This window comes from Pungitius pungitius, chromosome 15, assembly GCF_949316345.1.
Source record: "Pungitius pungitius chromosome 15, fPunPun2.1, whole genome shotgun sequence".
Taxonomy (NCBI): Eukaryota; Metazoa; Chordata; class Actinopteri; order Perciformes; family Gasterosteidae; genus Pungitius; species Pungitius pungitius.
In genome coordinates, this window is record NC_084914.1 from 12,610,865 (window position 1) to 12,624,683 (window position 13,819).

Genomic DNA, 13,819 nt, shown 5'->3' on the forward strand with positions numbered 1-13,819 from the left:
GTCGGTGCAGACACACAGTCAGCATAACAAATACACCCATCATTTACACTAATTAAGTAAATATGCTTACTTGAAACCATTAGGTTTGCAGTTTAATCTTTCTCTGTGTGCAACATGTTTATCAAGATGTGTCCTTCTCACGTTTCCTCCCATAGAAACGGAACCAGCAGCACGAGTCCGGCTTACAACGACCGAGAGTCCTGCGTCTTCAGCGACTCCCAGCCACGAGTCTGAGTCTTTTCCTGCCCAGCTCTCCGTGGAGGCACTACAGACACAGGATGCCGCGTTACAAATCAAACCAGCAAAGACAGAGGCCAGCCCTGAGCAGGGCACGGCCGACCCCAGCACAAAGGATTTTAAGGCCATCATCTCAACCACCAAAGAACCAAGTACTGCATCAGTACCTTTCACGGACCAACCAATGGAAGTCTCACTACCCCAGCCTTCGAGTATGGACGGGGTCAGGGCTTCCCTTCTGGAGACTGCTCCAGAAGAACTCAACAAGGAGAGGACGCAGGGTGTTTTTCACAGGAACCTGGCGGAGACTGTTACGGCCTCGGCCTCCGGTACATCACTGGAGATGTACGTTCCAACGGAGAGCAAGCCCAACGTGTCACTTCCCTGCCTTCCCGCCGAGGAGAAACCACTCAAGACATCTGTGGAAAGGTTGGCGGAAATGGTTTCCTCTCCGTGCCACTCGTCCCCTCAGGGCCGAGGGACGTCTCCCAGGGAGCTGAGCCAGATCCTACCTTCGCTGGGTGACCACAGCGGTGTAATACCCACCACCACCCTCATACCACTCACCCCTAAGATTGGAATGGGGAAGCCAGCCATCACCAAGAGGAAGTTCTCTCCCGGGAGGCCTCGAGTTAAACAGGTAGGGTCCCGGACATCATGTCACGGGGGGGACCGCTGATTGGTTTCCTGCTGCTCTTGGGCTGGGACAGCCAAAAAGGCAGAACGATCCGAAGCAAATACCCCCGAAGCGTCTGCTTGTAATTGGTGCACATACCCTGTGTATCAAGTGGTCTGTGTGTCGGGGTCCACAGTTCTCAGATCCATGAAGGTGGATGAGTTTTCTTTTTTTTCTTTTTTGGTGTCACTGGGTTGGTTGGAGAGACTCGTGCGGTTATGTTTTTATTGCTTTTTCTCAGTCGAGTTGTTTCTTTGAAATCCACTTTAGAAGCACAGCAGGCGGACAGCATGGCCAGCGACGATTTCTCCCAGCTTCTGATGCCCACCTTGCATGTTCAGGCACTGCACACCTTAGTGTTCATGCCGTAAACATTATTTCTGTTAGGAATTACGTTTTTTTTTCTTTCTTTTTTTCTATGGCTACCACATCGTTTCCTCCAGTCCTAACCATTTTCCACCGCAGCGGTCTGTTCATCAGTCACTCTGATCATCTTGTGTCCACATTGTATAAAAATGCGTTGCCTTATTGTCCTGCAGAGGATGAGGATTCATCAAGTCATATATTTCAGTGGTCATTATCATTACCACGTCAGTTATTTTCTATTATACGTTCCATTTTTTTCACACTGACGGTGAAAAAAACCCCAACTTTAATCCCCTAATGTAAGTGTCCCAGTGTCGTTAAAACAAATTATTATTATAATAGAGACACTGAATGTGGACTCGCTTAGACAAATAATTCCAGGCGTAAAATAACACCCATGGCTATAATATATTATGAATGATGCTGGGGATGGTGGATTCATTTAGTTTGCAAAATGTGTGTTCCCCTGAAAATCTCTCATCTCTTAAACAAACTGCATATGGCTCTAGACTAATTTATTACACAAGGCCTGAGGAAATCTATTAGTGATGCTTCGATCCGACTTTTTCCTCCTCTTTAGTCCGGAGTGCCTTTGTCCGCTGCTCTCAGTGGCTGCCATGCGGACGCAATTCCCCTTGTATTGTCAGCGTTGCCAAACATACATGGTTGTCATGACGAGCGGTTGCAGGGCCTCTTTCATGCAGTATGGCACCATGTTGCCTGACAAGCAAATGATCCTGTGTGAAATGCAACTAACACCGTTGTGCTCTTCAGTTTTGCCTCTACCAAGAGTATTAGAAACGATGCTTCTTAACCTCCTCTGCATGAAAACTGCAGGATTGGCTTTAATGCAGACCGTACGCCTATAACTTATTCTGTTCATATTTGGCACAGCAGATGCTTTCTAATGCTGTAGCTCTGCATCGATGGCTGTGTATCCAGGACGTACCATTGGCTCCATATGAAAACTCACTACATCTCTTTAACATCTTTCTTTGTATGTTTTTGATTCTTCGCTGGCTTTGTTTTTAAGTTGCTGCATTTTGTCGCCCTTCCTCCCTCCCTTTCTCTCACTCTCTCACCCGCCCCCTCCCCTCCCTTTACCTTAGGGTGCATGGAGCCCCCATAGCAGTGTGAGCTCCCCCTTGTCCTGGTCGCCAGACCAGCAAGAGGGGTGGGACGTCTCAAAGACCAGGCACTCCTCTGGCAGCCCCGGCTGGAGCATCAGAGTGGTAAATACTGTGGCTCACCAGAGACGTCAGGGCAGCAGCTGCCCCCCTTGTTAGCCCTTTGTTTACCCTGGTGACACACTCGCTGAGTGCCCCATAGCGTCTCTGCGATGTGTACCGTAGCAGGCTTTAACAATTACCCCCACCTTACAGTGAGAAGAGGAGATGCATAAAGCTAAGCTAATGACGATGGCTGTGTTGGTACAGAGTTTGGCTGGCTTTGCTGTTGTATTGAGAGTTATTGGGTATGGTGCAATAAGATCTTCCTTTCCAAACTTATTTTGATTTGGCAAATCAGTTTTACTAATGCATGGAGTTGTGCCATTGCCTTTTTGTCAAATATTTTCTCATTCTCCTGATTTTAATTGTGTCAAAAGGGTGCGGCTTTGGGTTGCCATGGTGACTATCATTACTTTTGGCATGGCCTGGTGAGGGTTTGTGTGCAGTTGCGGGAGTCCGATACAGCTTAAATGCCATTAAACAGTGTGTCTGTCAGGAGGCGCAGTTGATGGAAGGGGCCTCCGTTTGGGATCAGTTTGCTTTTTAAATCTGTGTTTCTCCACTGAGCAAAGTGGACAAACAAACTTTCAGAACAAGTGCAGCTGGCGTTTCAGTCCGTGCAATGGAGAGCGGCCATTTCCCCGTGTATCCCAACAAGCTGTCCACATCCACTCGTCGTGCTGCACATTTTCAGATTTTTCTTCCTTCCTCCACAGGGTCGCGGCTCAGGCTTTCCCGGGAGGAGGAGGCCCAGAGGGGCCGGTCTGTCAGGTAGAGCTGGACGTGGCAGGGCCAGAAGCAAGAATGGAGTGAGTCCCGGCATGAACCCTGGGGTACGTGCTGTCAGCTGGTTGACATCTTGACATCTAGCGCACAATTTCCAAAGCCGTGTTTGGTGCCCCTGCTGCTGACCGACACAGATGATGTCTTGTCAGCGTTGTTAATGTAAACAAAAGAGTAAACCGCTTGCTTTCATTTTATTATAGGGCAGTTTCTTTAACACCACCAAATGATGACTGAACAGTTGGGAATTATAGTAATAGTTACTCTTCTTAGGCATGTGTATCCTAAAATGAGTTATATATAATATATAACTCTTGTGGCTGGATCTTAGTTGAGAAAAATGCTGCCTCTGTTTATGTCATCCTAATATATGGTGTTTGTTTATTTTTTGTATTTCCTTCCCTGATCTGTAGGTCACCACGATAGAAACACCATACCTGGTCAAGGACGAGGAGGAGAACGCCATGCACAACACAGTCGTCATATTCTCCAGCAACGACAATTTCACGCTAAAACAGGTCATTGTTCATTTAAATGACATGTAATACTTAAGAGTGTTGCTAATGTCAGAGTCGTCATCAGGGAATTTTTCCATTCACTTACATGGACTGAAATTAAATCTGTGCTTAAAGACCTCTCCCACTGGAGATCATTAATTCTTGTGGAGGCACTGAGATGCCTGCAGGAAATACAGTTGATTATGTGACAAAGGATATTGTTGAAATTTTACCGTTTCTTACTTTCTGCCCGCAATGTTCCTGTCGTGAATTTAGTTTAGTTAACAATAACAAGCCGATAGCTGCTGTTCAGTTCTCATCACGGAATTCGAAGCTGCCAAAAATGTAGCATTTCAGAGGTTAGACTCCTGTATTGTTGGAGGAAAAACTACTCGTATAAAGGGACTAAGCAATTCAAATGTACAGCTATGTTCCTATTGATCAAGACGCAAACCCCCGATTGGCTCTCATCAGACTATTCCGTACTTAAAACACTGCTCAGGCTCTCAGGCTGTGAATGCCTGCTAAGAAGAGCCTAATCAAACCTCCCGGTTTAAAAAATAAAGAAAAATGCCATTAATGGCGAGTTTCCAGAAGCCTTTTCTATTCCTTTTGTGCTGGATTTCACTAGGCAGTTTTGCACAGCTAGATTTGAAGCTGAAGGACAGGTGCACTGTTCTTATTGACCATGTAGGCTTAGGATAAAGAAAGCCTTTTTCTTTCCATCAGTATTTAGGATTGAATACTTAGTATAGAACAGATAATGACTAGTTCTTCCAGCGTTGGTGATGTTTAATAAATACGCAGAACAGATTGATACTTCTATGATTGTAAAGTGACAATAAAACCAAGGTAAATGCAGTTTGCAGATTTATTTTCTTGCCGAGGTTCTCTGTTATCTTGTTCCAACTAAAGCTCTAAAATGTCAGCGTCGCAATTCATCTGCCTTAACGGAATCTGTTGACTCTTTGACCCTTTTAGGACATGTGTGTGGTCTGTGGAAGTTTTGGGCTTGGTGCAGAGGGCCGTCTCTTGGCCTGCGCTCAATGTGGGCAGTGTTACCATCCATTCTGTGTCGGCATAAAGGTACATTTACTGTTGAGCTGTATACATACTTGAAATACCCTCCCATTACACACAGGCCAACATGTAAATGTCTCATTGGTATTTTCACAGATCACCAAGGTGGTGCTGAGTAAAGGTTGGCGTTGTCTCGAGTGTACAGTGTGTGAGGCCTGTGGTCAGGCCACAGATCCTGGCCGCTTGCTACTGTGTGATGACTGCGACATCAGCTATCACACCTACTGCTTGGACCCTCCATTGCAAAACGTTCCCAAGGACAGCTGGAAGTGCAAATGGTGAGTGATGATCATCTCAGCCAAATCAGCTTTGAGCCAACAGTCAATCATTTAAATTTAAATGAATTTGGGTTCAGTGTTAAAAGAGCTGTGATCATTCTGCTGCTTGTTTTTTACAATAATGTTTTACTTCTCCAGATCAATACGTATTTTTCTTTGTAATGACTTCTCACCACTCTCAGTTTGAAAATACGCCAAACTAATTTTTTAAATATACAAAGGCATTGAAAGTAAATATCTTGACCATTTTATATACATGGGATCGACTGAAACTGAGATTTGTTTTTGAAAAATCCATGCAAACAAGAAATATTCTCAACGCATACTTAATCATGTTGCCGTGCAGGGTGTAGGCCGGGTGTCCGTCTGTGTGACCTTTTCGGAAGTAGCATGGCTACAATGACCTCCCTCCTCCGTCTCTCCTGCAGGTGTGTGTCCTGTACCCAGTGTGGTGCCACTACCCCTGGCCTAAGGTGTGAGTGGCAGAATAATTACACCCAATGTGCCCCCTGTGCCAGCCTTGCAACATGCCCCATCTGCCTGCTGGACTACAGTGAAGGCACCGTGATTGTGCAGTGTCGCCAATGTGACAGGTGTGTTTCTACAAAACCTAAAGTCTAAAATCCACAAAAACATGGTTTTACTAATTGCTACCTTCTCTGCTATCAACAGATGGTTCCATGCATCTTGTCAGGCCCTCCATTCAGACGAAGACGTAGAAAAAGCTGCGGATAATAACTTTGACTGCACAATGTGTCGAGCTTTCAAAACCACTAAAGGTGAGAGAACAGTGCTTTTTAGTCCGTGTGTGAGTCTGCTGTGCAGTGAATAGACTCCACTATTAACATTTTAGTCCCTTGTCTGTTTGTTTTTAACCTCTTTTGTGTGTCCTTTGCTGCTACAGTTGTGACCAAGGCCAGAGACGTTATTGAGCCTGTAGTCATGACGCAGATTGTCACAAAGGCAAAAGAAATGGGTAGGTTCAGTGCTTAGAAATTGTCAAATTAGGAATAGCATACCTCTGTGAGATGGTGATTCGGTCTCTGCAGTCTATGCTTGTTTTTGTCTTCCCAGATCTGTCGAGGACCTACACACAGGATGGCGTTTGTTTGACAGAGTCAGGGCTTTGCCAGCTCCAGAGTCTGTCCGCTACGGCGTCACGGCGCAGGAAACCCAAGCCGAAGCTGAAGCTGAAGATCATTAACCAGAACAGTGTGGCAGTACTTCAGGCTCCTGTAGACCCGCTCTCGGAGCATTCTCGTGATGAAGACATAGAGGACAACAGAGGTACTTGTGTTTTTGCACAAGCTTCTTCTTTAATCTCAGTGTGCTTGTTAGTGGGATTCGCCACAATGACTTGGACTATGCATATTGGTGTCTTGTGTTTGTGTATTTTTCTCCCTTTCCTTTTAATTTTTTTCGCTATTACACAGCTGCAAAGCTCACACCTAAAATGACTAAGGCTGGACCAATTGACCTTTCACTAAGCACGTCCCCCGTTGTGACTCTGTCAAGCTGTCAGAACGACCAGGGCGCCCACACTGTCACCAACTGCACTCTCTGTAGAAGTTTTAACTCATTTATTGGGAAAAAGCTATTTTCAAAAGCAGACAGAAGGAGGTAGAGATAGGTAGAGATAATAGCAAAAACGTACAGATCCCCATGGAAACAGGGATCCACCACATGACCTGGCATTCAACACAGAAGACGATTTGGATTGAATAAAAACACGGAATGAATGGGTTCTGCTTCATATGATCAATACTAATCAATAAAAAGAGTACCATGGTCAGCCTCAGCATGATCCAGATGATTGCCACAGGCCCCTTTTTTTCTTTTTATTAAATGGCCGCTTGAGCATTCAAAAATTAAACTGTAGATTACATTCCTCAGTAACAGAAGTCATGCACTGGATTTAGATCAGGCCGATGTCCTGCCACTGGGTGCTGTTCCCGATGGCATTGACCCTGGTGGCTGTGTTGAGGTGCCTTTCTGGGGTGGTCTCTGCCGCAGGGCTGTCACTCATCATCAAAGCTCTCTCCCTCTTGCAGAGGCGGAGCTCCTCGATTGCGAAGCAAAGTCTGACTCGAGCCTGGAGCGAGAGCCGGCAGAAGAAGACTCCAAGGGGGCCGACGGCGGCAAGAAGAGGAAGAGGAAACCGTACCGGCCGGGTAGGGCACCTGATTGAAGGAGACAGCTCCTCTGAAGCATAAAATGGTGCAGTGCATGCCCAACGTTGTAGCTGTAGCCAAGCACTGCCATCTCAGGGCCTCTGATCCACACAGGGCCTGCTCCAATATTTCTGAGCCTTCATGCGGTAACACACTGTCCAATTAAAAAAAAACATACAATCTGACTCGATATAGATCAAATTTATTCACCTCTATGACTGCAATTAAGATGCGTTTATTAATAAATTGCTAATAAATGAATAACCTTTCCATTCAAGGCATTGGCGGATTCATGGTCCGTCAGAGGAGCCGTCCGGGTCAGGGTCCAGGCAAAGCCAAACGAGCCCTCTGCAGAAAGGATTCCACTGGCTCCATGTCAGAGAATCCCTTTGGGAAAGATGAGGGTCTGTATTACTGTAATATATATATATAAACACTTCTGTATCTTAATAGTGGATCCCTTCACTTATTTTTTTTCTGTGATGTCTTTTCTTCTCTTTGATGTAGGATGGACGGAGACTCTGCCCGATACTCCTGTGGATGAGATGCCCCCCGGACCAGAGGTGCCAGAAAAGATAAAGAAACGCTACCGCAAGAAGAAAACCAAACTGGAGGAAGCTTTTCCCACCTATCTGCAGGTATGTCACCTTATAGCACAGTTTTACTGTAAACTGAGACTGTGGATAAAAAGAACGGCCATAAAATCATTTTTATATGTGTATAAACCCCTAAACATTCATTCTGCGTGTGTGTAATATCTTAACCAATAATTATCATTAGTAATCAACTTATTTTTTGCCAACAAAGCTTCCAAATTCTAAAAGGCCACTTTGTCTCGCATCAGTTGATTACAGATCTATTTTGGTTTTATTGTTGTACAAGCCTTCCTGTTCATATGCACAGATTGTCTGGTCATGTCATGCCATATCTTCATAAAATCCCTTTTATCTCACCCTTGGGAAGGCTTGGAATCTAAAGTACATGGCCTGGAAACCACTTACCGAACCTTGGTGCACGTTGCCTAAAGGAACTCCTCTCTGATCGTGCTCTTTAAATGGCTCCGGTCTGGGTTGCGAATTGACAGACAAAAGCTTAACAGGAGATGACTTCAAGGCTCCTCGTCTCTAGCCAGCATCCTAGTGTCACCTTTTGTTCGCCCAAACACAGATATATGTGATGCGCATTAAGACACCCGCAGCTGTCAGTGCTGCTCTTTATCCCACCCGCAGTCTCAGAATGTTCAGTCCAATCTAAAGGTCCAACACACTTAAGAACATTGCATTAATTATTGAAATAGACACACATTGGGCTTTCCATGTCTCGGTGCAGCAGGGAGCCACAGTTGCATGTCTTTGAGGATAGTAGTTGACTTGTGGGTATAAGTGGTTTGGGGGTGGAAGGTGCTGACAAAAGTGAGGTCAGCAGCACCGTGAATTAGAGTCATAGCATCTCTGTTTCACTTCGGTCAGTTCTCATGAGCCTTGGATGTGTGCTGAGTAATTTCTATTTGACATGGGATGCGTTTCTTGATGTCAAGAAAGGGAAACTGACAGTCGTCGCCGAAAATCTGTCAACACAGAGAATTGACCAGTGCTTGGTGTTGTCGTGTTCAGGAAGCGTTCTTTGGAAAGGACCTACTGGACAAAAGCAAGCAGAGGAGGCAACAGGGGGCTGAATCAGGCTTAATGGAAGACGGGCAAAGCCAAGGGAAGAGGAAGCACCCCGCCACCAGCTTCCTGGACCCTTCTTCGGACCCTCTACTCAGCTCTTCGGCCGCGTCCCTCCCCGCCAGACCACCAGCAGCAGCAGCACGTACGTGGAGCCTTTAGTTCCTCAGCGCATGGGTTTCAATTGTTGATGGATTTAAAGTTTTGGGCTTAACATAACATTTGACCAAATAACACAAGACCCAAAAAATGGAGTCAATGAAGACACATCAGGGGTAAATTTGTATTTGGCATTTTTCATAAAGATGTCGGTTTATTCCATTCTCTCCCCCCTCCATGAAAGGGTCAATACCCAATGAGAGTACTAACCCTTTTTCACACAGGAGCAAATCGGTGTCATGGAGGTCCCCGTTTCCCTGAGTGTCCCAACCACATGTCCCCCATTCATACAAACGTGTCAAAGGTTAATCAGCGCTCACAGGCTCATTTGTGTGTGGACCACCGCCACCTCCGTCAGGGTTTTAAGTGTAACATTTTCAAATAACTTTAATACCCACCTGAATGCATGACAGCTTAAAACCAACGATGAGTGGTATTACTCTGTGCTAGTAATAATTACAACATTCAGAAAGGGTTGCACTGCGACCTAGAAGAGTTCGAAACAGCCAATAACCATCACTTTGAAGAAATAGAACACAGTGACAATCCGACAGGAAGAAAATGAAATAGTTGTAAGGGAGTAGGCTGTATTATAGAATAATTTCTACCATTCTTAAGTGCGGGGGATTTCCCAGGTCACTTCAAATAAATTGATAATAAATAAATCGTCTATTTACCATCTTTGGCAGATATTCTCTGACAGTCACTTTAATCTCTTGAATAACTTTGATGGAGTATAATTCATGTAAATACCAGACTCTACATGTGACATCAAAACCAATGGTTCCAAATCACCTTCTCATGTTCGTTCAACATTGCCATCAATTATGTTTTGTGACGCTTTGGCTTTCCTTTTTTTTTTTTTTTCCTCCTCCTCCCCCATCCACAGAGTCGGCTGAGGAACCATTAGTTGATCTGTCTGATGTTCTGAACACTGATGCAGACATCTTGGGAATGCTCGGAAAGCCAAGCAGTGACTCTGGTGCGTCATTTATTTCACAGGAAGTCACAGTGGCAACATTTTGTAATAGTAACCTAGCCGCAGGTTTACATAGTGTTTTCCTCCTGAAACCTTATTTTGCTTTCACCACATAATGTTTATTTTAATTTGATTTAAATATCACAATCCTTAAAACTACCTTTATGTTCATCTTTTTTGCATTGTCTCAAGCTTGTTGTGCTTGTTCTGTCTTCACTTTTTTTTTCACTCATTTGATCTGGTTTTGGGTCCTTGTAGGTCTTGATTTTTGCTCCTTCCAGGTTGACAGCTCACCTCCTCCTTTTGGTAAGGGTGCTATGGCCTACTAATCCCTTGCTTTAGTGCATTCCTCCTCTCTAACAGTGTTTGTCTCTATTTCAGTGTGCATGCATATAAGCTGCTTCAAACTTAGCTTCTTTCTCAACCATTTCAGATTGTTTTAACACTCATGAACTGCTTAGTGCTTACCTAACCCAGTGCAGTGTTCACTCGAATGCGTATGGTGTGTCAGTATTTGTTTGTGAGCCTCCTGAGCCCTTTGACAGTGGTGACATTTTTCAAATGGGTATAAATTTGTAGCTTCTTGATCAAACTGACAAGGACGTTTTGACATTCAAGAAATTGGCAGTTTAGAAAAGCGAAATTTAGAGATGGCCTTTGAAGAATGTCCTTCCAGTTCCTAAAGACCGTGAAGGTCTTCTGTTCTCATTCATGTGGCTGGAGGACAAAAACATTGCAGTACATGTCCTCCAAAAAAAGTAATTCAGTCATTTTTCTCTATGTATGTAAGTATTTTAGAGATTGAAAGTAAATACAGGAGGAGCCCTTGTTAGATAGAAATTCCATCCTTTTTTGATTCAATCTGACAGCAGTGTTGTAACAAAGATGTTTTTTTATGTATTGGATCCATATTTTTCCATACAAACATTGAAGGGTTGATGTTGCTTTTATTGAGGTTTTTTTTACCCCATCTGTCTCTTTGCAGTTCCCTGAACAATGTCTTTAAAGAACACAGGAGCCCCAAGGAGCTGTAACCCTAAACTGTTCTGTTTTAATAGCATTCCTCGGGCTGTTACTACAGTAAACCTGCCCGTACTTCACGTCTACTTTTATGATCCCGTTCTTTGTTGGGTATTATGGCATTTGTACATGTTTGTGTGTTGGTTTGCCTGCATGTTGAGATTTCTTCTTGTATATCTGTGTGTTTCCACAGCTGGTTTGGATATAGGGCCCCTGGCAGACGGTTCCCCAGTGGCACTCCAGTCTCAGGCTGGCCGGAGGACCCCTCGAACCCTCCCAGACGAACCCTTGGACGGTATTCTCAGCCCAGAGTTGGACAAGATGGTCACCGATGGTCAGTGCAAGAGACCAAAGTTTCAAAGATACTTTCTATTTTTGTGAGCTTCGTACAGGATGAATACTAATCTGTTTACTCCAATTCTCTTATTCTTTCAGAATCAATTCTCAGCAAACTTTACAAAATTCCAGGTTTGTAATTTCTACCATTTTCAAAACTGTAGCATGATACCATTGTAACCCTTCACTATAGCTTGTGAGTCTGAGATGTGTTGAGCTGAACTATTTTTTAAAGATTAGTGAGATGAATTGTACAGGTGTCTTTAAGTAACAATACTTTGCTGTTTTATCAATATATTACGGGAGAAATGAATGTCTGACTTGCACTTAAATGAATGAACCTGCAATACCTGCCTCATTGGATAATACATGCACACTGAACATTGTTCTATCACACTCTGTTACAGAGCTGGAGGGAAAAGATGTGGAGGATCTCTTCACGGCAGTCCTCAGCCCCAGCACGAGCCGACCACCTCTACCACAGGTGCCTCACCCCCAGGGTCCAGGGCCTCTCCCTGCCACACCTGGCACTAGCATTTCTCACCCCAACGCAGGTACGTCATTGAGTACCTTGTTGTTTTCATTTGAATCTGTTTTTTTGGAAATGTATGCATTTACTCAACACTTTATGTTGTGTGTGTGTGTAGGGAATTCCATGTTTCCAAGGATGCCAATGATCAATGGCATGATGGGACCAAACCAACGTTTCCCTTCAAATCCAGGAGCAGGGCCCTGCATCCCAGAGGATTTTGCCCCCCTCAACCGTATGCCTTTTACTGACAATCCAAGGTAATGTACTGCTTTCTTTATTTACACTATTAATTACTTATACACAATTTCAATTTCTCTGACGAACTACTCTTTTGTTGTGATTAAAGCTGTTGTTCTGTTGTCGTTACAGGGATAGAAAGTTTAATCAGATGCCTCGAGAGGCAGTCGGTCCGTGGCTCTCCCCTTCCCATGGCGCCGGCCCCACAACCCCTGGACCTCTGCCTGAGGGGGAGACTGAAGCCATGTCAAATGCCCAAAGGAGTACACTTAAGTGGGAGAAAGAGGAGACACTTGGGGAACTGGCCACCGTTGCGCCCGTCCTATATACAAATGTCAATTTTCCCAACCTCAAAGAAGAATACCCAGGTTTGCAAACAATAGATTTTATCCCCTGTTTTTTACATTTTCATCATTCAGCTCTTGATTTTGCTCATCTCTGGCTGTTTAGTTTGGTGTGCCTCCTGTACTGTTTCAGTCAAGTATAAGAAACAAAACTTGTATGCTGTGTGAGACTGTTGGCATGACAACTCCTGCTCATATTCTTTCTTCAGATTGGTCTACGAGAGTAAAGCAAATTGCAAAACTCTGGAGGAAAGCTAGTTCCCAAGACAGGGCCCCATATGTGGTAAGATTACTCACACCTATTGAATTTGCAGATTTTCTTCAACTATCTCAAAGTCTAAAAACTGTCACCACTAGTTACACACACATATTGGTGTGAAAAAGAATCTCATCTGGCCTCTTGCCAATGTCATTGGAACTCTGGTCTTTTACAAACAAACTGATTAACATAGAAAGCCCTGCTCAGTGTTAGAACTCACTATGGCCTGTGTAATTAAGGTTACTCACAATTTATGTCTGGCAGATGCCATTTTCAAAGTGTAAATTGTATAAGTATAAATGTATACATTTTCAAGGTTACATATTAGGTATTTGTAGCTTATCTTTCATGGCTTTTGTTTGATCTCCAACTTAACTAATCTTAACCATTGAGATCCCTGATTTATAGCAATGGATGATCTTTTTTGCATATACAGCACAAAGAGCTCAAGTTACTAGAGAGTGAGTGAAATGGCATAAAATGCTAGGCCCTGACCTAGGATGGTTCACTAACTCCAGGCATAGAGACCCCTTTCTCACTGTCACCCCCAAGTATCAAATCTGTCACATACATGGCGGTTCCCTCTTGTGGATTACAAACAGGATGGATATATTCAGAGAGAGCATATCTCTTCTCTTTGTGCCTGTTATCCCTTTCCAACCTTCACTGTTCGTGTACTAGCATTGCAATGTTCAAAATAAGCATTCTGCACTTAGGAGATTTCCTATACCATATCTCTGATTGTATCTCTTTAGGGTGCTGACATTGCTTAATGCTTGACCCATAAACGAGCGAGGTTGTGAAATGTGTATGTCAGCTCTTAACCATTGTGCTGTGTTTGAAGACACAGTCCACTCTAAGCTAGCTGGACTAATGAGAGGGAAAGTCAGCTTATTACTGAAGCACTAATCTATCATAGAGAGATATTAAAACAAAGCTATGAAAGATAATTTGATGTTTCATACAGAC

General features: G+C 44.0%; 1 protein-coding gene across 7 annotated transcripts in view; it reads left to right on the plus strand.

The window, feature by feature from the left end:
• The window catches only part of kmt2cb (lysine (K)-specific methyltransferase 2Cb), a 54,106-nt gene that overhangs the window by 21,644 nt on the left and 18,643 nt on the right, over nucleotides 1-13,819 (plus strand). For 4 of the 7 annotated variants that reach the window (XM_037458586.2, XM_037458588.2, XM_037458589.2 and 1 more), the window contains 22 exons: nucleotides 156-877; nucleotides 2,389-2,511; nucleotides 3,225-3,341; nucleotides 3,705-3,809; nucleotides 4,770-4,874; nucleotides 4,965-5,146; nucleotides 5,575-5,739; nucleotides 5,819-5,925; nucleotides 6,051-6,122; nucleotides 6,221-6,433; nucleotides 7,198-7,317; nucleotides 7,596-7,721; nucleotides 7,825-7,955; nucleotides 8,931-9,129; nucleotides 10,033-10,125; nucleotides 10,381-10,428; nucleotides 11,336-11,476; nucleotides 11,578-11,610; nucleotides 11,886-12,032; nucleotides 12,126-12,267; nucleotides 12,380-12,615; nucleotides 12,801-12,874. In XM_037458586.2, the coding sequence (XP_037314483.2) occupies nucleotides 156-877; nucleotides 2,389-2,511; nucleotides 3,225-3,341; nucleotides 3,705-3,809; nucleotides 4,770-4,874; nucleotides 4,965-5,146; nucleotides 5,575-5,739; nucleotides 5,819-5,925; nucleotides 6,051-6,122; nucleotides 6,221-6,433; nucleotides 7,198-7,317; nucleotides 7,596-7,721; nucleotides 7,825-7,955; nucleotides 8,931-9,129; nucleotides 10,033-10,125; nucleotides 10,381-10,428; nucleotides 11,336-11,476; nucleotides 11,578-11,610; nucleotides 11,886-12,032; nucleotides 12,126-12,267; nucleotides 12,380-12,615; nucleotides 12,801-12,874 (3,401 nt within the window). The remainder of the gene's footprint in view (nucleotides 1-155; nucleotides 878-2,388; nucleotides 2,512-3,224; nucleotides 3,342-3,704; nucleotides 3,810-4,769; nucleotides 4,875-4,964; nucleotides 5,147-5,574; nucleotides 5,740-5,818; nucleotides 5,926-6,050; nucleotides 6,123-6,220; nucleotides 6,434-7,197; nucleotides 7,318-7,595; nucleotides 7,722-7,824; nucleotides 7,956-8,930; nucleotides 9,130-10,032; nucleotides 10,126-10,380; nucleotides 10,429-11,335; nucleotides 11,477-11,577; nucleotides 11,611-11,885; nucleotides 12,033-12,125; nucleotides 12,268-12,379; nucleotides 12,616-12,800; nucleotides 12,875-13,819) is intronic. The other 3 variants (XM_062557577.1, XM_037458590.2, XM_037458591.2) reach the window with 3 other exon arrangements.